The sequence below is a fragment of the Brachycentrus maculatus genome, unplaced genomic scaffold (genome assembly GCF_059751285.1).
Source record: "Brachycentrus maculatus isolate JH-2025_06_01 unplaced genomic scaffold, ASM5975128v1 h1tg000262l, whole genome shotgun sequence".
Taxonomy (NCBI): Eukaryota; Metazoa; Arthropoda; class Insecta; order Trichoptera; family Brachycentridae; genus Brachycentrus; species Brachycentrus maculatus.
Window position 1 is genome coordinate 315,526 of NW_028281013.1, and position 24,021 is coordinate 339,546.

The 24,021-nt window shown below is 33.5% G+C and overlaps 1 protein-coding gene across 2 annotated transcripts in view; it reads right to left on the reverse strand.

The window, feature by feature from the left end:
• Window positions 1-1,715: 1,715 nt before the first annotated feature.
• Window positions 1,716-24,021, reverse strand: part of LOC148305779 (uncharacterized) — a 52,955-nt gene continuing 30,649 nt past the window's right edge. Inside the window, exons 1-7 of one of the 2 annotated variants that reach the window (XM_088266145.1) lie at window positions 14,870-15,298; window positions 8,155-8,296; window positions 7,102-7,262; window positions 6,076-6,217; window positions 5,428-5,612; window positions 4,383-4,580; window positions 1,716-3,692 (exon numbers count right to left, since the gene is read on the reverse strand). In XM_088266145.1, the coding sequence (XP_088122271.1) occupies window positions 3,211-3,692; window positions 4,383-4,580; window positions 5,428-5,612; window positions 6,076-6,217; window positions 7,102-7,262; window positions 8,155-8,296; window positions 14,870-15,005 (1,446 nt within the window). In that variant the 5' untranslated portion in view covers window positions 15,006-15,298 and the 3' untranslated portion in view covers window positions 1,716-3,210. Of the gene's footprint in view, window positions 3,693-4,382; window positions 4,581-5,427; window positions 5,613-6,075; window positions 6,218-7,101; window positions 7,263-8,154; window positions 8,297-14,869; window positions 15,299-24,021 lie in introns of those variants that run through there. The other variant, XM_088266144.1, reaches the window with a different exon arrangement.

Below are 24,021 nucleotides of genomic sequence, written 5' to 3' on the forward strand. Positions count from 1 at the left end.
TAGTCATACAGGAGAAAGTGACCAACTGACAAAATGTAAAATGTTAGGCCATTTAAGTCACTTTTGCTTGGCAAGAAAATAAACATCAATGCAGTTAGTCATTTTTATCAAGTCAATATTATACTTCCAAGTTTAAAATCCTTTGGGATGTTTTTCAGGGCAATATTAAGCTAGTAAGATATCAAATAATCAATGATCATGTTTTTGTAAAGAATGCACTTGGTCACTTTCTCCTGTATGACTACGATATGTGAGAAGTAAAAAAGGAGAAAATAAATATGTATATATAAATCTCTCATGTACTTTCTTCTAATCCCGAGGATTTCAATGCACCGGAAGACCACTGATGACCTTTCACCAACTGTACCCCGCAGACCAGCGGGATGCTGGACTAGGAAGCATGCCAAGGGACAGGGCAGCATTGAAATTTGTGGTAGCTACTCATATGTGCTCCTACAGAGTGAAAATTAAGATAAGAAGAACGCATTAATACTGCCTGCATTTGATGACTGGATTCAGTTGCGTGGAAAGATTGATTCCAAATTCTAGCACCTCCCGAATTCAGTGTTTAATTGCAGCCTTTTCTACAATGCGATGCAAAATATACATTGTTATATTTTTATTGTCATTTCATTAATATATATATATATATAAATATATATATGTATATATATATATTTATATATATATATATATATATATATATATATATATATATATATATATATATATATATATATATATATATATATATATATATATAAGGAGATTATTCTGAAAGCTATATATATATATATATATATATATATATATATATATATATATATATATATATATATATATAAATATATATATGTATATATATATATTTATATATATATATATATATATATATATATATATATATATATATATATATATATATATATATATATATATATATATATATAAGGAGATTATTCTGAAAGCTATATAAGTATTTATAATATCCTGATACTAATTTAATATTAAAAATATCATGATTTAGTACATGGGTGGTTAACCTGCAGCCCGCAGGCCGCAAGTGGCCAGCAGTCATGTATGACGAATTTATTTTTAAACCAGTAATATAAATGTGATTATGTGTATAAATTTAAGCGCTCAAGTATTATCTATGAGCCAAGTCATGCATGGTGTTATAAAAACTGTGAACAATATCCGTACGCACACTCTTCAGCATCCTCAATTTAAGGCAATCACGAAAAATCTCAAAAACCATTTAAGGTGTGCAATTTCAACTATTGAAATAGCTTTAGAAAAATTAAAAAACCGAAAAGAAATTAAAATCTTGCACTGAGTGGCCATTGATAAATGGGTTTTATTTAAAATAAAATTGGCAATATTGTTTAATTAATATTTTTGATTGTTCAAATTTATAAAATGTTTATTACTATACAGATATTTTTTTTATTGGTTCAATGTTTGTTTCCTTCTCAAATCTGATCGTAGTAATGTTTTTTTCTCACAACTACCCTGATTGTACTTTCTGATTACCTCTGCTTTCAAATTGTTAATAATATGTACTTACAAAAAATCAATAAGTATGAAATTCGTTGTTATAATTTTTTTTCTAATGTCTGTATGCGGCCCTTGGGAAAATTTTAGGTTATCGATGCGGTCTGGGGTGCAATTTGGGTTGGCCAGGCCTGCTTTAGTAGGTTCGAAAGTAAAACAGCTTTATTACAAATATGCATAGTATTTTGTTTATTTTGTGATTTATACAATAATATATACAATTTATAATCACATACATTTTTAAAAGTCTTACAATATTATAGGTATGAGTTTTTTTTTCTCAAATAACACATGAGAAAAAATAATTTGTGACATTGAACATTAGTTTCCGAAGTTCAAAGAGAGAATTAAGCCTAAACTTATAGACAAAGTAAGACAACGCTAGCCTAATAGTTGTTCATAAATATTAAGGTTTTCCCTAAATAAAACCACATTTTAATGAAATAATAATATGATTGTCAATAGGTACACAAATATCAAATTAATTACTATAAATAACTTAGATTCGTTTTACAATTTACATAATGTATAACTTATTATTTCAAAATACGTATTGACTTATTATAATAATAGTAAATGAACTTAGGTGTGTTGGAAGTCATTATAAAAAAGGGATTCGATAATGGCATATCCATGATAACATAACTACAATATATTACAATATTTGATTTGTCCACAATGAACTTACTAATTAACCGTCACGCCACTTCCCCGTAGGGGTAGGCAGAGAGAATAGATCTCCACACCACTCTGTCTTTGCAAACATTCATGCATCTCCTCATACATACCCGCCAATTATTTCGACTCCTCACTTGACCGCTTTCAAGTATTTGACATGCCTGATTGTGTCAAGTTTTTCTCGGTCCTCCTCTGCTCCCTTTTCCAACAAACATTCATTCCACGTGTTCACTCACTCATTCGTTCCACGTGTCTAAACCATCTCATCATAACTTTCTTAATTATATCAATAATGCCTACCTCAGATTTACATTCCTTCCTTATTTCCCCATTTGAACATCTATCATATATCATTTTGCTGTACATTCGTCTGAGAGATCGCATTATTCGATTCGACTGTATCCAGTCGAAATGCAATCTCTCATCTACCTGTTCCATAATTTCCATCTATTCAATTCATAATTTTCTAAACCATAATTTTGGATTTGCCAACATCCATCAGCAAAACACTTTCCTTACAAGCATTGTATACTTTGGTCACCAACGACTGCAAGTCTTCTCTGCTATTGCCAAGAAAAAAGTATCGTCACCATACAAAAGGCAACACACAGTGAAATTTTTCATTCTAGCTCCAACATTTAAATCTTTCAGTTCTTTCATGCAATTATCCATGTATAGATTAAACAGCAATGGCGACATTAGACATCCCTGTTGAACACCTTTAGAGATGTTAAACCAGGATGAAAATGAACCACTTACCCTAATACATGCAGTGCAACCCTCGTACAAGGCTGCAAAGTCTTGGATAAGTTTACTGCTTATTCCATACTCAGATAATACCTTCCATAGCTTCGTTCAACTCGGTCATACGCTTTCTACATTCTTTGCAATTCATAAATCCACTCTGAATATCTAACACTTTGTAATTGTTATGGTTGTTATCATTTAAATTTGAAATAACTTGCATAAAATCAGATATTAAATAACTATTCCCCTTATAATTGTTTTATCATTATTTGAATTTGGTATTTCTTTCCTATTTTTAAGAATAGCGTTACCATTTTTAGAAATATCGGGAGATTTCGATTTCATAATATCAATTTTTGGTTTTGACGCTTGAAGTTTTTTCCATGTTTCACCCAAAGCTTTGGCGAAATGATCATCTACTGACGGTCCTGAGGTGTCCTCCACTTCCATATTCACATCTTCCTCATCGACTGTCTCAGAATGAGATGATTGTTCATCCTTTGGAGACTTGGAATTGGTGTTGAGAAATTTAGTACAAGGATCACTAGCAAACATAATGGGGCTGCTGCCGCGATCCTTTGTAACTGCTTTAGCGGATTTCCCATTTGTGATGCCATTTGTCTCTTTGGTTTTATTGAAAAGTGTCATGTAGTCCGCTCCGAGTGATCTTCTGAAGTGTTCATCGATAACAGGATCACACATTGACATTGAACCTATAAAAAAAATATTTATGTACTCAATAATTTTATATGAAATCATTCACTTTATGGAAAAATATAAATAATCTAACATTTTTGTGATTTCACCAGTGTAGTTATGTAAAAGCCATTTAAAAAAAGGAGCTTAAGACATGAAGCATCTATCAGATATGAATAAATAATAGGCAAATACAAAAATAACTTATTTTACCCTACTTTCTCGTATTTTATAAATTTAATGTGTTCAGCATTAAAACATCTTGGCATTAATTATATTTTAAAATTTTTGTGATTTTTAAGAGTAACATAAAATAATGTATCAAAAGAGTACCATCAGATGTGATAACAATAGCTGAGGTTTGATTATAAAAGGCAAATTATTTTAAAATAATTTTGAATGCGAAGTTTTGGGGCCGACTAATTATGTTAATATTATATTTGTTAACAGCACGGCACAATAAATGGAACCGTGGTATAACATTTTTCTATAAAATGTAATTGAGGAGAGTTGGTGAGAGTTTAAAAACATTAAGTTCTATAAAACATCATTTAAAAAAAAAGTTATTTAAAATAAGCAAGTTAAAGAATATAATAGGGTTCACAGGCAACATCTGAACCCTAGAAACATCACTTGTGTTTTGATTATTTGTAGTGTTAATAGAACATGAATGTTCAAACATAAATGTTTTATTGAAATGTTCATACCAGGTACGTATTCTCCCTTCCTGATATCCTTGAGCGGAGGTGGTGGAGTGGGGGTTGGAACAGTAGGGGCGTGCGTGATGACGCTGGGTCGGTACAGCCCGCTGCTGATGGTCTGGTGGTAGGGGGGCGGGGGGGACCAGCGCATCGTCCAGCTCATGTCCAAGGGACGCTCGGTACACTCTGCCCCCTTTAGACTCTCTGCAACATGGTTAAGACAATATCATCTATTTTGCAATGGATAATATCTCATAGAGATAATAGAGGAGGTGTTCAATGTTACTCTAATTAACCTCTCGAGTAGTAAGATATAATTGAAATTTTAAAATATCGTTTGTTCAGTCGGTAAAATATGTAACTCGCCGATAAATGATTTGATTGTATTGTATCATTGCGGCAACATGGCATTGGTAATAATCTGCAAATATTGGAGAAATAATCACCGTGATCCGAAAGTGGGGTTGCACGCTATCTGACCGGGTATTTTATGGTGTCACAGTTGGGGAGGTACTCACGGTGAGGTTAACTGGATAATTAATTAATCTACCCACCAAATCAGACTGGGTAGAATTGAATATTCCCTAATTGTAAAATTTCTTATTAGAAAAACATTTTTGTTTGATTAATGTGAATTTATAACTAAATCTCCATTACGTGTAAGGATTTGATTATGAGGTTTAAAAGCAAATGCGATTAAAAAAAGCAAAAAAATACTGGAAACTTTTTTAAATTTCATATTTCCATATTTACATGTACGAGTATATCTTCGAATAAAGCAATCATTATTTTTTTGAGTTTTTATTCATGTGACTAATAATTTCCGCTATTTAAAAAAAAAAACACATTTGATGCACTGTACTCATATATATTTGTTTCTGTGTAAATAAAGACTGTAATTTTTTTAATATATAATGCTTTAAAAGAAAAATGCTGTCAATATCATATCTTAAACACAATACCTGGAGTACAAATAGGTTGGGTTAGACTAGATGGGTTAACCAGTTATGATCCAGATTAGGTTAGGTATGGAGAAAGTATGGGAGCATACCAATGGGAAATGTAGGAGCACGCTCGATTGTCTCAGTAAGGTAGGGCGTGCGTAAAGCCACAATGTCATCCTCATCCTCGCTGTGCAGCCCTTCCTTCCGGAGCAGTCCCACGGGAGGCTTGGAGGACGACTTGTCGTTGAAGGACTGCGAGCGGGAGGCCTTGCTGCCGACCAGCTCGGGCTCTCTGGAAACCAAACAGACGGGTAAATAAACAAACAATATCATACTAATATGATTTAAAGCATGTCCCTGTGTACATAAGTACATCGTAGTCATACAGGAGAAAGTGACTAAGTGCATTGTTTTACAAAAACGTGATCACTGACTATTTGATATCATACTAGCTTAATATTGCCCTGAAAAAATCCCAAAAGATTTTAAACTTGGAAGTGTAATATATTGACGTGTTAAAAATGACTAACTGCATTGGTGTTTATTTTCTTGGCAAGCAAAAGTGACTTTAATGGCCCTCCTGAACATTTTACGTTTTGGTAATTGGTCACTTTCTCCTGTACGACTACGATATAATGATTTATGAAGAAAGTGCTAACTCTTGAAAGTGAAGAACGTGCAGTAGAAGTTGACTTACTACCGCAGATTTATATATTTAGCATTAAAAGATTTTTTTAAAAACAATATTACAGTACCTGTTCTTGTAGTCAGGAATGCGAATAGTGGAGCGCAAGTCACGGCGCCATTTGGAGGAAGGAAGCTGCTTGGGGGGCGCAGCGCTCTCGGGGGCCGCGGGCGCAGTCTCGGGGGCGCACTCCGACTCCGGGGCGAGGGGTTCTGAAAGAAAACATAGTTTTTTTTTAAATATTTATTTAAATATAAAAAAAATGCTTAAATTTAACATCAGAAAACGCTCCGTTCTGAGACGGTGGCAATGGGCTGGAAGTCAATATTATAATTGCCTTTTTATGAATAGTACTATCAAGTTAAAGAAAAATAAGTAAATCGTTTGTGAGCGCAGCCTTAATAATTGGTATCGAGTAATTGTAACGTATTTTAAAATAAAAGTATTCGGTGTCATGATACTAAAAGAACCCTTTTAAAGCATCAAATTTGTGAAAACAAAGCTGTTACTGTGCACCCTCTTTCTATACTTTCTTCAAAATTACCTGTCATCACTTAGGAAATGAAAACTGAAAATACTGAAGGAATAACCCGCAAAGCCCCTACATTAAGATTATAATGATCCTATTGATCGGGTGCATTTCTGATTTTATTATAATAACAGATCGAATGCGAAATGCAATTAATGAGAAAATGAAAGATGCAATAGGTAAATGCAGTTTTTCATTCACGATGCTGGTAGACAATGGAATGTTTCGGTAGCTTTCCAGACAACGGACAAGATTTCTAGGATTTGGAAATAACTAAATTCTTCACATCGCGCGACTATCGATCAAATCATTTATATTAAACATGTACATCTACAATTAAAGCAATTATTGAAAATGTTAATTACTTCCATATTACACATATTTAACAGAGGAAGAGCAGTAAACGCGACACACAATGTTTTTTCCTCTAACATAATTTTTTCATATTGCTGCAATAATTTTTTCCTTAAAATAAAATTTTAAAAATATTCGAACATCGTTGGCGCTATCTCTAAAACATCACACCTGAAAAAAATAAGAGCAAGTTCAGTTGTCACAGTAAGTTACCTTTGCGGAAAGTGGGCGAGCGGTTCCAGGCAGCCATGAGGTCATCCTCATCTTCGCTGTGCATCCCTTCTTGCCGGAGCAGTCCCACGGGAGGCTTGGAGGACGACTTGTCGTTGAAGGACTGTGAACGGGAGGCCTTGCTGCCGACCAGCTCGGGCTCTCTGGAAACCAAACAGACAGGTAAATAAACAAACAATATCATACCAATATGACTTAAAGCATGTCCTCGTTTACAGCTTGTTTTGCATGCAATTTTATAGTTTACGCATAAAATGATTTTATTTTTTTGATTTCTTACAAGTATGTATTGACTAACTTTTCTGCTTTTAAAAATCGTTAAAAAATCTACTTTTGTAATTGTCCGAGTCCAAAGAAAAAAGAACTCGTTTTGACTACTACTACTACTACTACTACCATCACGCCGTTTCCCCGCAGGGGTAGGCAGAGAGGATGGAACGCCACACTCTTCTGTCCTGACATACACTCCTAGCCTCCTTCACATCCATACATCTAGTCATACATGCCCTCCGATTACGCAGACTTTTGACACTGCCAGATTTTAGGTTCTGATTGATCTGATCGTGCCAAGTCTTTTTCGGTCGTCCACGTTCTGTTTTCCCTCTCACATTCGCCACATATATTTTCTTAGTCATTCTCTCGCTATCCATTCGCTCCACATGTCCATACCACCGCAAAGAGCTCTTTCTAATCTTTTCGATTATTCCTCGTTCAGCCTTACATTCCTTTCTTATATCGTCGTTTTTAATTCTGTCATACAATGATTTTCCACACATTCGTCTGAGGGAGTGCATTTCAACAGCATTCACTCTGCTTTCATCCTTCCTTTGCCAGTTCCATGTTTCTCGTTTTGACAATATATCAATTTTGCTTATGGCTGGTTTTGAATCTACAATAAATATATAATAATAATCTTCATTCCAGCTTGAGAGCGAGTGAGTGATTTTTCAAGTGCAGTAGAGTTTGACTAAATACTGCAGATTCGTATGCATATTTATCATTAGAAGACATTGTTATAAAACAATATTACAGTACCTGTTCTTGTAGTCAGGGATGCGCGTCGTGGAGCGCCTGTCACGGCGCCATTTGGAGGAAGGGAGCTGCTTGGGGGGCGCAGCGCCCTCGGGGGCCGCGGGGGCAGCCTCGGGGGCGCACTCCGACTCCGGGGCGAGGGGTTCTGAAAGAAAATACGCAATTATTTACATATCGATGTAAAACAAAATGTTGTGTAAATTAGCAATGGGCTGAACTTCAATACATTTAATTGCCTCATTTAATATTAATAAAAGTACGCCGAGTCAGTACGCTAAAATTATCGCATCGAATTTTGCGGAAACAGAACTGTTACTTTGCACCTTTGTACAGTCTCGTCAAAATTACCTTCCACTACTCCTAAGTACTCACACCTAGTGAGTACTAAAGACTGTAAATATCAATACAATTGAAAGGAATGGAAATAAAGCTTTTAATAGTAAATCGTATAAAGTATTTTTTATTCTTAATAGTATTTGATACAATTTTGGATCACGTTACAAAAATGCGCCAGATTTCCAAAAGTTGTTATTTTACATAGAAATGTTTTTTGTCTCATTCGATGATAATGGATATAATAAAGTGGGAAGGGAAACAAATTAGCGACTTAAAAATATGATTCTTAATCATTTTCAAATAATGGCTGTCTGCCTTTACTTTTAAGTTATGACAGACGTCATATAAAAAAAAATACGCACTGCGTAGCCACATATAATAAAAAAACAAGTGTTGGTAGCAGTTTATTATAGTATTATACATGCATGTTCTAATAATAATAATAATAATAATAGATTAGGTAGATTCATTTGATAACTTGAAATACCGAGATGTATCCGACGAAAAAGGTCAGGAAATAGAGAGGATAAAAAACGTGTTTGGGCCTTTGAGATAACGAAAAAATAAGATCAGAACCGGTGGACATTTGATTCATAAAATGGTTCTCGGTTAGACAAAACGACTCCATTAAAAGGCTAAAAGTGGATAGTAGTATTTAGTTTTTTAAGGAATCATGCAACACAGTATCATAATAGTTATTTTAATTTAAAAGTACGTATAAGTAAGTATCTACAATAGTTTGCGAAAATAATAGTATATTATTTAAAAACAACTGTAGTTTTCGAAGCTAGTCGTGTGTTATGTTATAAAACTCAATAAGTGGTATTATATAAGTGTTTAATTTTCAAAATAAAATAGTACTATGTTATGTAGGTATAAAAATAATACTATTTTCTTGATAATTAGGGAGGCACGTACATTTTCAAGAAAAATCATATAGAATAAACGAGTATTTCAGCATCGAGAGCTAAAGGCAACGACATTTTATTAAAATATTCCAGATATTTCATCAGAGATGAAGAAGTATATTGGGAAGGGAATATGCACGCCCTGAAAAACTAGATATTTTTATTTTTCAAAACGAGTTTTCAAGTTTAAGTTATCACTTTATGTATCAATCTATCAATATTATTCAATATTCAGCCTCTGATTCAGCAACCATATTTACGCAAATCTTTAAACTTCTATATATCTCAAGTTACCATATGTGGCATCGCTGTGAAGTAATAGAGGTGAAACGTTTATTGATAAATGAGACTATAGAATATCATTGTAATAGTCTCCACCTTTTTACGTCGCTCCAAATTCATGAAGCTCTAGCGAGTATTTGAAGGTCGTCGAAGGCCACACGAGGTACGAAGAGCGGAGCTTTCGGCGGCGAGGTGAAGGGGACGGGCAGGGGAGGGAGGAGGGGCGAGGAAGGAAGGAAAGGATGGAAGGCAGAAAGGATGAGGTGCGGGAAGCCGCGAGAGGGGGCAGGGAGGGAGGGCTGAGGTGAGACGCCAGGCGCTGCGCTGGACCCGCGATGGGAATAAAACCTGTTCAAAGTCTCGAATCTAAGGCAACAGGTAGAACGATAATAGAGTAAAATAAATCATTCAAAGTGAGGATTGAGTTGAATACTTAAGTTTCCGGGGAAACGGTGGATGCGATGGGAATATCAAATAATTTAGTATTCGAGGATCGGTATATTAGCATTATTACTTGACCCTAGATCCACGGGACATGTTTCGATTTACCTCAATACGGGAAAATACAATTTACAACGGTAAGAAAAACTCAGATTTTACCAAAAACGTTTACTAAAAACATTTAAAAATAAGGGCAATATTTTTTTTGAGAACTTAAAAAACTTAAAAAAATAGGTAAAAAATAAAAATATACGCTCCCCACAAATTGGATTTACGTCATAAATTTTACGAATGTCCTGTTATCTAGGGTTAAATACATTTCGATAAGCGTAAAATTCTATATAAAAAATAATTGGTTCTTAAAAACCCAGATATTTTAAAAACTGAAAGCAGTTTTCAAAGAAGACACAATTCATATACATATACACATATATTCATTATACACGTTATATACACGCATTCCACGGTAATATATAGATTTTCCAATTTTATTATCAAGATGAAACTGAGTCAGAAAAAAAGCATCGATTCATGCCGATAATTTGCTTTTAAATGCAAAGGAACAATAAGATTTTCCGTATTGTTTTATCAGCAAAGAAAATAATAATTTCTCGAATTCCTCATCGTGAACCTTGCAGTCGCTATGAAAACACAAAGCGAATAAGTTAACATAAAGTTATGTGAAAGCGATCATGCAATTTAATATGAAGGCAATGTAGTTTGAATTTGTTTTTCATATAAAGAGAATCTTACAAATCTTTGTATATGTAGAATGAGTTAAATCTGATTTTCTTCTTGCGTGCAAAGTACCCTTACCGTAAGGAACGGAATGAAAGCGTCAATAAAATATATTATTTATTGTAACTGCAGATAGTTGGTAGTTCTGAGTGAAGTGAACATGAGTGTTTGCTAATGTCTTAATAAGACGAAACGGTCACATATCATACCATATATGTAAATAAAAGTAGAATTCAATCCAATAACCGTGTTCAATTATGGATATATTACCCAATAAATCAAATATCCCACAAAAAATCATATCTGAGAACATAATAATTTATTATTTAAATTTTTTAGGTTAGTTACAAATTACATATTGTTATGGATTTTTCCCGGGTTATTATGTCATAGTAAGTCGGTACTCTTAATTGATGACATTTCAGTATTTACTGTCAGGGCAATGCATTAAAAAATTATGTTTTAGTCAAAAAAAGTCATAAAATTCGTCTAATGTAACACGTTACGATGCGAGCATTCGTATAATCAGTACAGCGAGGCGAGCTGCTCGCTGCTCGTTCTCTATCCTAAGTCGGATGCTCGCCGCGAATGTTACGTTACGACGAAATGCTCCGGTCAGTCCCCACCTTAAGGGAAACCTGTATTGAATATCCCTTAGTAAAGGAAAAATATAAAATAATTCGGACGAAATGCGGACACCTAAAATATAATAAGTCTGCAATCCCCCAACAAACGCGCAGAATGAGACGCGTACGCGAAGCTCTGATTTGTATTATTCAACAGAGATTTGTACAAAAAATGTACGCCTATGTGCGTGTTGGAGACATAAATTTAAATGGGAGTAAAAGCTACTAATAATCAATCAGTCATTTTGTTGACCATAGAACCTGCAACCGTGCCGCATGGCGTAAGGATTAATGGAGGTCATTTATGATTTGTGATGGTAAATATTTCATTTTCTCCTTAAAGCTTTATAATATTGATTATTACATCAAATAACTAGCTAGCAATAATCGCTTTATATTTACGGTTCGCTGCTGCCACAAAAAAAATTGTTACGTTATATGAGGTTACAATTTACAGTGCAAATCTTTTGCAGAAAATATATCTCTACAGATAATGTTGCATGAATACTAAAATGAACTTAAGTAAAAAAAAGCTTAAGAGCGAAAACGGTTTTTTTAAAAAAAACTTAGATTTGTAAAATTTATGGGTTCTACTCAGAAGTAACCAAAAGGGAAAAAGGATTATTTATAGCGCCTGGCTTTCTTATTCCTACCAAGTAATTCTAGCGTCTAGCCTCTCATCCTCGGACTTCACCCTGGGGCGTATCGTGGTGCTTGTGGACTACTTAAAATTAAATTAAAACGGGCACCGATTAGCGACCCGCCTAGTGGCAAGCCATTGGCGAAAAACTCCGCTATTACCTACACGTCAGGCGCGGTCCGTCCATACATGCTGTGGATGCTCCGCATCCCTTGCATTTTAAAGTAAAAAGATTTTGACTTCTATCCGTAAACAGCAATACTGCAATTGAAATATTTTGATATTTCTACAGCTACCTTAACGTAATTTTTCGACGAATCATCCCCAAGTTTAAGTGAATAAAAACTCAGGTAAGTCGTGTTTTTTTTTATTTGTTTATTTTTCGTTTGTGTGAATAGCATATTTTGTATCTGTAATTATTGAGTTATGGAGCTTAATGGATTTATGTAGATAATTTTATACGGTAACTAATTGTATCTTGTTCGTGGTCTAGCGTCTAGATGTGCATATTTGGTATCTAGTACGTAGTAGGTACGAGTTTAAACATTATTTGATATCCAGCATCCCTTCTACAAAAATACACCGACCGCTACTGCTACACGTGTGTTTTAAACAGAATTAAATAAATCGAAAAAAATATCAATAAAGTAGGGACAAGGTTTTAAATAATATGAAAAATAAAATACATATTATGATTTGACATTTGACATGAATAATCAATTAGCGAGACGCCGCGAGCCAGTGTAATTTCAATAAAAAATCATCATGATATATGTGTAACCATATGGATATTGAGGTGACGATATCAATTTAAAAAAATACATATCTAAAGCTAATAAACAGTTGGGATAAAATATGTACTGCGATTCGTGGTGGATTGGGTTCATGACATATAACTGCCCTTATTTATTGATATATTAATATTGAATAATATCAGTCTACAACTTAAAGAAAATTGCGCTGAGGAAGGTAATATATACTCTTTTTTTATTTTCGACAGAATTACAAACTGTTACTTTTACGCAAGTAAGGATTACACAAAAATAGTAAGTTAAAATGAGGAAAGGAATTTCAAAAATGAAATACAGAAAAATATAGATACCATATGGTCTCTTCATATTATTTAATTACCATATATAAATAAAAAGTAAACGTTCTTAAGTAAACTTAATATTGCTCATGGCGGACAGGGTGCTTACTGACTCTGCTATTATTTTAGTTATCAATATTGCATACATGTTTAATTGATTTCTCGATTGCATACTTGTTTAATTATTTTTTTATATAACTTCATTGCTTCGCAAACAATGCGAAGTTATACATATTAGAAATGCGTGCTTTCCATCTTATCTTTTTTCCATTCAACCAGACTGAGCCACAGCAACGCGTGGGTACAGCTAGTAAGGAATAAAACTAAACGTTTCGTTTTTTTATATATTTTTTCTTACTATACATATAACGCAAATTTTTTTTTTTCGTAGATCTAAACATCCCGTTATAAAAAAAGGAATCAAGGTGTGGTAGAGTAGGCTCGAGTCTAAAACCTCACGACTTACAAATAGCCTGATTCGTAGTTTAGACGACGTTCCCGGCAGCGCATATTCTCGTTACTGGGAGAATGGGTAAGAAATTTCAGAGACGTGGAAAGATGATTCTATACGCGTACGAAATTCCAGTGATGCAATATATGTATGTATGTGCTTACTTACTATAGAGACTATCACATTCTCCGTGGACCCGAGGATCGGCGCGGATTCTGAGAATTCTGATGAAACACATTCCCACAGTATAAGACGTGTATTTTTTACGTTGTGCATATGTATATGTGAAAGTATAAATATAAAATATAATTAAAAAATATATATATATTTAATTCAATGAATATCATTTGTATAAAAATCTAGGTTTCCCCACGAAGGAGTAATTTATATTAGCATCTCAATATAGATGAAGATAATCAAGGAAGAATCTTACAAGATACAGTTTCAGACAGTCTCTTCTGATCCAAAATTTGAGTAGTGTGGTTATCATTGATGGGTAGAATTGTGAATGTTACACGTGCATAAAGTGGTCATTTAAACTAGTATAATACAGGCCAAAGAGATCCTGTAAAGAGCCACACGTAAAGTAAAGTAAAGTAAGCCCTGTAAATACCAACACCTACATAAGTTTATATTTTTCATGTTGAGATGTCAATTCCATTTATTTGTATTTTGAGTTATTATGAAATACTCGCACGTACGCTCCAGTTTTAGATATATTTTATAAATTCTACAGTAAAAAAATAATCTGCGTAACTTTCTTTGAACTCCTATGTAACATTAAACACAATCAAAACGATTCGCTTGATTTTTTTTGTTATCTCCCTTACAACTAGGGCAGTGGAGTAGATACATTTTACATAATTTTAAAAACGAACTATCAAAAAAAAATACGCCCACTTAAATAATTGTCGAACGTCTAGTCATGAGGTTAAATGCTTTAAATTTATCTGCGCATTCATTTAAAAAATATATATTATTCAAAGTGTTTTAAGGATATACATTAAAAGTTACAGTGTGTAAGTAAATCACTTAAACCAACCAATGATAGGCCGTAAGTCGTAAGCCCTGTAAATACCCAGACTCCATAATCCATCTCAATGACATATTCAATCATACGTTAGCAATTTAATATGCACCATGAAGACGATGATTGTTAGTTTATATAATTGGTATTAATGATCATGAAAGTGGTGTTTACTAAACCTTGTTCCGCGAGCCACGGCTGCCACAGGTTGACATTAAATTTAGGAGATTTAGGAGGCTCCATGGATATGCGACTCGGTTCGCTACAACACTGTGTCCGACTTGACAGAAAGAGGAGGTATGAAGTATGATCCATACTTCATCAAGTGTCTCTTATCTCTTAAACTTCGACTATACTTGATACACCATCCGAATAAAACAATAGAACACTTTATAAAAAATAAACACAAAATCACTTTTTACAAACTTATATGAAGTTTCGTAAACAAAGATAGTTTGTAACTCTTTCGGAAATACTACGCGCGATTCATAAAGTTGGATCAAAACACCTTCCCGCGCGAGAGTAAAAAGTTTAATATCGAGTTCACGTTCCAGAGTTCGGCGGAGCCTTATTCCACGTCTCCGTGCAGGTAGAGCATTGGGGCTACTAAACAAAGCGGCACATTAGGAAGGAACAAATGGGTGGTGAAAAACCGGGCAGATGAGACAGACGACGAGATCCAACACTTTTTTTATCTCTGTCTCACGTTGATAGAGTCTTCAATGAACTGAGTCTGGCGATAATCAGGACGCGGGGCCAAAAAATAACCTTTAATAAATGGTAATAAAATAAAAAAAGAGATTAAAAATTATGTAATAAGTATTATTAAAAAAACAATATAAAAACAATTCCATGTTTTTTTTTAGTGTTGACATGCGCGTAGATAATAAAATGTTAACATTACCCGTCTTAATTGTACAAATTAATTTTAGATAGACAATTGAAAAAAACAAACCATTCGAGAGATTTTTTTTGTTTGGAAAAACCGTGACTCTAAAATTTTGTTTGATTCAACAATTATGATAATGATTATAGGGAGAAAGAGGTACGAAAATTAGTTATATAATTTGTAAAAAAACAAAAACTGAAGATAAAAGAAAAACAATTAACACCTCCAGTTTTCAGCTGAATGTTTAATAGAACAAATTCTAAACGCAACTGATGAAAAAATGGAAGATTCAATAGGTAAATGGAGTTTTATATATAATTGCACGGAGGCCGGAAGACAATGGGATGCTTCGGTAGCTTTCCAGAGAACGGACGAGATTTCTAGGATTTAGATATGATGAAATTCCTCGCATCGCGCGGTGATTTGCAGGTGCCAGTTTATTGGGCTAAGGTATATCGCAACAATAACGTTCGATGAACCGCGGTCATAAGGAAAACTGATCTACTTACAAATAGGTACCTACCGAAGAATTCGTATCGACGTTTTATTCCAAAAAATCAGAGAGAATAAAAAAAAATTATGGTTACATTAATTCTGAAAAGATAAAGCTGTTAGTTATCATAGTAAGCACAGATGTATAAATAATAAAAATCTAAAATCAGGGAAATTCACAATCTAGTCTACCACCTTCTGAAAAAAATGATGAATGAACTTTCTGAACAAAAGCAAAATCAAGACATTGTAACTTTAAATTTCTACGAGAATGTAGAGTCTATGGCGTCAGGGAAATGCGTCTTTATAAGTATGTGTTTTTATTTTTATTTTGTGCATCAAATTTATCTATTGACGTTTGAAGAAATCGTCAACTATTAGGTTCCACAAAATATTATGATAACATTAAAAGGTAACGTATACGAGCGACGAGCGTCGAGCGCGTGACCTGGTAGATTGAGGTTTATTCATGAATTCAGCGATATCCGATATGATTGTTAACAGGAAGACCAACCACGTAGACAGAGATATTACTGTATGTATATTTCTATGTATGGCGTATGCACGGCCGGGTTAGCGGGAAGGTAAAGGTAAAGGATCGAGACGATTGTCATACGATGTGGTGAACTAGACATGGGACGTATTTTAATGATCCGTTCAGATGCACCGAACGACAGATACGGACCACAATTTCGAGTAAATTTCATTCACAAGCGAAGATGCGCTGAAAGCCGTCGTCCAATTGACCGTTGAACGACGGCTCTACGGATTTTCGTAGATTCGCCCACTGACTCAATTGTCAATACAAAAAAAATACCTAGGAGTTCAGGGTGGTGCCGCTTGTCTTTTGTCATATGATATGAGGGTAGTAAAATTATCATTTGGATATAATAAACACCGATAAAACAAACTTGAGTGCGGAGGTATTATTTTAAGTTACGTAATAAATATATTATGATAAATATGTTATGACTCATAAGCCCAGAGGAACAATTGCCCTGGGGATAAATACTCTGGGGAATATATATTCTTCTTCTTCAAGCCCTTATCTTCACCCGATGGCGCATAGGGCACTTCATCATATAAACGCAGTGTTGTCTTGATCGTACTTGAACACATGAAGGAAAGATGATCAGCCCGCCACTTAGGATGATCAGTCCAGGGTAATTTTAAATAAATATTAGAGTGAAAAAATCACGTATTTTTATCCTTTTCCTTTGGGAATCGAACTCGGGACCTCCAGTGCAGTAGCCGAGCGTGCTGAGCGTATATATATATATATATATATATATATATATATATATATATATATATATATATATATATATATATATATATATATATATATATATATATATATATATATATATATATATATATATATATATATATATATATATATATATATATATATATATATATATATATATATATATATATATATTAATATATATATATATATATATATATATATATATAAATATATATATATATATATATATATACATATATTATATATATATATATATATATATATATATATATATATATACATATATGTAAAGCTTTTTGGCAGCAATGTGTTGATACGGAGGATGAAATCAATCTAGATAACCGCCAGGCTTTAGGACTAGCGCCCACGCGGGCGGGAGTAGGGTCGGGCGGGGAGCGACGGCGGGAGCAGCCGCGGGCGAGAGCGCAGCACGGAGCACCACTCTCCATACGTAATAAGCTCGCGTGGCCCGCTTCCCTCACAGCCTCTGGACAAACTGAGATTTGTGATGATGATGAACAAAGAATACGGTAGCCCGCCAAACTAATTACGGTGGCCGGGAACGTCATTATTCTTTCACCCCGAGGGGAATACTCCGGTCTCTTCCGAGAACTTACGATCCGAAATATATCGTTTATTATCAAAATATGTGTGTATAGTTATTGTTGTGCCGAAGGCTGCGATGTAAGACGGTAGTCGAGTTATGTGTGTCCCGCATTCGTAATGGGGGATAAGTACGGGACGACTGCGTACACAGTCCGCAACGTGGCGTGTGCCTTGGACCAACTCTGGTCTCTTAGATATATTTACTGTACATACTACGACATGATGCGTGTGTGCGCACAAAAACATCCTTGAAGGAATCGAATATTTCGAGTGTTTCCTGAATATGGAATAATTCAGAATAATCTTACATGCGTAGAATTAAAGGTTTCTCGTAACTTACTGATTTCAACCATTGATATCGCTTATGAAGTATTAAGAATTGTGTTGTCAATTTAAGCATATATTATATATGCAACACATCCAAATTTGAGTAATACGGTCAATAATAGGTACAAAATGGTGAATGTAACAGTTCGTAAAATAATCTCTTAAACCAGCAATGAAATGTCGTAAGCCCAGTAAGTGCTCAGACTTCCGTATACCCCCTTCGTAAAAAAAACGTATTCATGTGTGTTAAGACATCGACAAGACTTGAACGGAAATACATACGCTTTAAAACTATGGTATAAAGATAGATGAAATAAAGTGAAAAATGTTCATAAATACATACACGTAGGTACTGGCAAAAACCTCATGTTACAATGTCTATATTTTTATTGATATTTAATGAAAATAATAATTCGAATGCAGTTTAGTGGCAAGCAAATCGCGATACCATGTATGACAATATAGGATCGATTAGTGTCTGGAAAAGTTACATTTGAAATATTATACTGGTATAAGAGAAATGGTGTATATGAAGGATTTTAAAATATTGTTTCTTAGATTTTTCACGGCCGTTTAGATGTCCAAGACGTTTTCTAGCATTAGTCCTGATGATAGACGCTGCCATGTGATTTGAAACGTTAGATCTCTCATGTCGCGACACATCGCTTTCGTATAATGAACGACTACAATCATATCATATAAAATCCAGGGACTTATGCACGATTAGATGAAAGACTTATATACCTAATAATCACATTGAGATAATTCAAAACTACGATGGAAAATACCTATTCCGTTTCGCCGTCAGTTTGTTTAGTCTGCCTCATCCGAAATGTGAGTTTCGCAATATTTTGTTTACAATTTAGAATAAGCCAAAAGGAGATCGCTCACGCAGGTAGCAGGAGCCACGTTTTTTAGGGAAATAATTGTGAGACTGAACCGAAATGCTTTGGTCCACGAGTAAGGCGAGGAGAAGCCGTTTCAGCGGTGCATGGCGCATGGCGTGTCTGGGTCCAGCCTACCCGCTGCGGTTCGGGTCAGTCCCGGGATTATAATAAAGGATAATTGCCCCGTTCTGGGGAGAACGCCATTCAGATCTTCTCCCATTCACGAGATCGGGACCAGATTCGAGAGATGACCACGCATTAGGACCCTAAATGTGGGATAAAAACATATATGTATAATAGAAAGTACTTTGAATTTACCAACGAAAAGAGAAAATTTGTCTTTTGACTTCTTGTCTTTTTGAAAACTACATATCGCTCAATCCTTTCAAGAACGTCATTAATCAAAAATCATCAATTTTCAGTTGTGCATGTATTCGGAATGCCCAGAAAATGTATTATATCCCAGCAAAACAGGCATATTTATAACTTAATATTTACCCGCTACAGGACAGAAAGTGTTTTTTTGCATTTTGAAGAAAAAGTATAGTTTAATTATTTTTTTAAATTTACTAAATATTTTTCAAATGGAGAAAAAACCTTCAGGTTTTACCTTAAAAGATCTTTTGCACAGTAAAACGTTCAATAAGTGGCTTGATATTTATTTTTAATACATTGTATTATATTTTTAAACTTTAAAAACGTTCTCCTGAAAAATTAAGTTTTTTATTTATGACGTTTTTGAAAGGAGTGAGCTATATGGCATATTAATTCTTTTAGAATTCAGAAAATCAGCAATAATTATTCGAATCGAAACCGAATATTTCATACTTACATTAAAAATCCATATCATAAGATTTTTTAAAACTTTTAATTTTAATTGGCAGTCACCCAGTAAGAGGATGTTTCTGCCAGTGTCAAGTCTTATTTTTATTTACGAACAAAATAATAATAACTATTAATAAATAAAATAAAAACATACTTTCAATGCGTAATGACTCAAAAATATGGCATAGGACAAGACAAGTATCACAGGAAGTTCAGTTCAATAATAAATTTACAAAATCACGATAATTTAAACAAATGATCATAAATATTATAGAAATATGGTACATGAAAATTATTATGTATGGAAAGAGTTTAAAACCGGTGCGCTTCTGGCAGGACTAAGGAAGAACCGATAATTATTTTGTTTTTAGTTCTCATACATGCTCCGTGGATCCCACGACCGGATTAATAAAGGTAATGACTTCGCTATAATACGAGCGTTTACGGACTTGGAGATGATAATACAACATTAAAATTTCTTAAAACTAAACAGTTTATCACTTAAAATATTTTTAAAAAATCAGGGATTTGGAAAATACTGGAATTAACTTATGTATAAATCAAACGATTATTCGCTTCTATTCGTTTCTATCTAGTAAACTACGAGTACGTTGTATTAAGCAGATAACCTTTGATTGTGCGCTATATTCATCAGAAAGGATTTCACGCGGGCGCCTACGTTTAAAAGTCTGATACAGGGTCACTTAATATCGAAGTAAAAAAAATACTGGTATGCGTTATTTATACAAAATTATTCAGAACTTAATCACTAAACCTAAGCATATAATTAGGTGTTGTAAAAAACATTTTTTTGGGAACCGTACCCTGCTAAGGACAAGGATAAAAAAAACAATGAAAACACATTTTACTACGGAGAATTATATTTTGGCGGTGTTGGGAAAATAGTTTTAAAAATATTCTAAGAATTTGATTCAGTAAGGATGTGGCCTCTTAAAGTATGTGGTTCTCCTGGATACATCATGTCAGGTGTCAGGTGTGAGACGGGAAACAGGAATGATTGTAGGATCTTCATTCAATGGATTGTGGCGCGTTGTAGAAATATGTTACGTACACATTTTACCCGTGTTTGTGTGCGTGTGCGTGTGATACATACACACACGTGTGATTTATTATTTTAAGGAAGAAAACAATTAATTTTATATTTTACCATGATATATATAGATATCCTGGGAACATAACATGAAACATATTTGAATATTTATAATAATGAGAATATGCAACATATCGATATGATCATAGCAAAGAGTGTCATCTACAATATTGAAAAAAATATTTCGAGTCGACAAATGTTGAATTTGAAAATAAATTTATATATAACGTGTTTTTATACTTTCAATATTAGAAAAAAAATCCGATTGTTGAATTTTTATCCAACAATACGCGTGTTCACCAAAAAGTGATCAATCAATTAAATAATCAGCTTTATAATGATATGTTTAAAAGTTGATTATTCACTAGTATTTCCTTCCCCTCGCAAAAAGATTATGAAATTCTTACTGATGTAAATTTTCCACATACCTACCCACTTCTACTAAGAGATAAAACAAGTAAATAATTTTTTAACTTTTATTTTATTTGACTACATAATAATTTCGTAGATAAAATAAAGTAATATATATATATATATATATATATATATATAAACATATATATATATATATATATATATATATATATATATATATATATATATATATATATATATATATATATATATATATATATACAGTATCTACTCAATGAATTAGGGCCACCCATTATTTTTTTGAATACTCTGAAATCTTTTGGATTATTATATTTATTTTACATAAATACTTTAAGTTTTCTATTGACATCTAATATCATGTATATTACCTTCAATAATATGTAAAATATACCTGGATTATTTAACCCTTTACAAAAGTTCAAACCCTTTTTCTGAGAAAGGTCCCTAATTAGCACAGGTAGACAGATAGTTGAAAGTTCAAAAAATAGTCCTATCTCATTTATTAGTGAAGTTTCTTGAGTTCTGGTTATTGTTTTGTTCAGAGAGGTTATATAGTTATCGTGTCTTGTGAAAAAAACTTAATTTTTAATTTTAGTTCATAAAGTATAATTTTTTTTGTAAACACAAGTGTTTTTTTTGAAAAGGACGAAATGGGAAAAAGTAAAGACATTTCTGAGGAAAAAAAGTCTAGTGTTATAGTGCTACTGAAATTAGGAATACTATCTAATAGAGAAATTTCAAAAAAAGAAAACGTTTCTCTTCAAACAGTGGACAGAATTTCAAAATCAATAAAAAACCAGTCACCCGCCACCAGCAATCGGCGAAAGAACTGTCGTAGGATTAGAAAAACAACACCGAGGACTGATCGAAAAATCGTTCAAAGTGCCTTAGAAAACCGTAGTGCATCAGCAAAAACATTAAAAATAAAATTGGAAGAAGAGGGTATAAATATATCGGTATCAACACTGAGGCGACGTTTTTACGAAGTAAATCTGAAATGCAGGCGCCCTGTAAAAGTACCAAAATTGACACCACGAATGAAAGCGGATCGATTAAAATGGGCCAGGCTACATCGAAATTACTCGGTAGATGATTGGAAAAAGGTATTTATTTAAACTGAATTTTCAACATATCATTTTAGTAAATAAACTTATATATTTGAATTAAAATTAAATTTTCATTATTTTTCAGGTCATCTTTAGTGATGGGTGCCGGTTAGAAGCCGTGACTGAGAGCCGTCGATTCATCAGGAGAACACCAATGGAACGTTACAATGAGGCCTGTGTGGTAAAAGTTATCAAACACCCCCCTGCAACAATGATATGGTCATGTATTATTAACAATTTACCTGGGCCGTTGTTTTTCGTGGAAGGAACAATGAACCAAAATTCCTATAAGCAGGTCCTCGAACGAATTTTATTGCCCTTCTACCATACACTCGACCCAACAGAAGGTCCATACACCTTCATGCAGGATGGGGCACCTTGCCACCGGGCTAAATCAATAATAAAATTTTTGTCTAACAAAAATCTGCCTTTGCTACCCTGGCCTGGAAATTCTCCGGACCTTAATCCTATAGAAAACGTATGGATCATGTTAAAAAATAAGGTATACTCATTTCCAAATCCGACAGTAGACTGTCTAAAAAAAATATTCAAAAAATTTGGTCAGAAGACGAAGAAATAAAAAACATGATAAAACAGTGCATTTTAAGTATGCCAAAAAAGAATTGAGGCAGTTATTTCTGCCAAAGGTGGAAATACTAAATACTAACTATATTTATATGAAAATATATGCATAATTTAAGCGTAATAAAGTGTTCATGTGTAAATAAAATTCAATGTTGTTTTATTCAAGGTTTTCTCTGAGTTATTCCTGTTTGAATTGAGAAATTGCGCGAAATTCTGCGTGGCCCTAATTCATTGAGTAGATACTGTATATATATATATATATATATATATATATATATACTTATATATTGTGTGTGTATACTATATTTACTAAGGTATACGTTAGCGATGTAAAATAAAGTGTTTGTACGAACAGATTGTAATTTAAATTTGGTTGGTACCAACTGATCACAGATTCCCTAGAATCAAGATTGCTTCTACCCAAAAACAGGATTAGTTAACAGGGAGAGAAAATGTTTGGTTAGGAAAATGGCCCTATGCTGCTATTTATCGAGACGTAGAAAATATGCGTAGATACACCGCTTTCTACATTGTGGTCGTGTTTGGGAACCGTCTCTGTTCACCTAACAGATACTGGTATTATCAAGTGGGGTGAAGGTACCGAATACCGACGTAAATATGAAAAATTAATAAAAAAAAAATCTAAATTTTAAGTGTAATAATGGATATTGTATTGTAAATAATCCAAGAAAGCCATCACAATATAATGATCCTATGTAGACTAAGATGAAGTATTCGTTTCAAATAATTGCGATCGAGTTCGATTTTCCTACTTGTATAATGTATAACTGTAATCTAATATCTTATTTTGGATTGGCACCCGAAGACTGATCA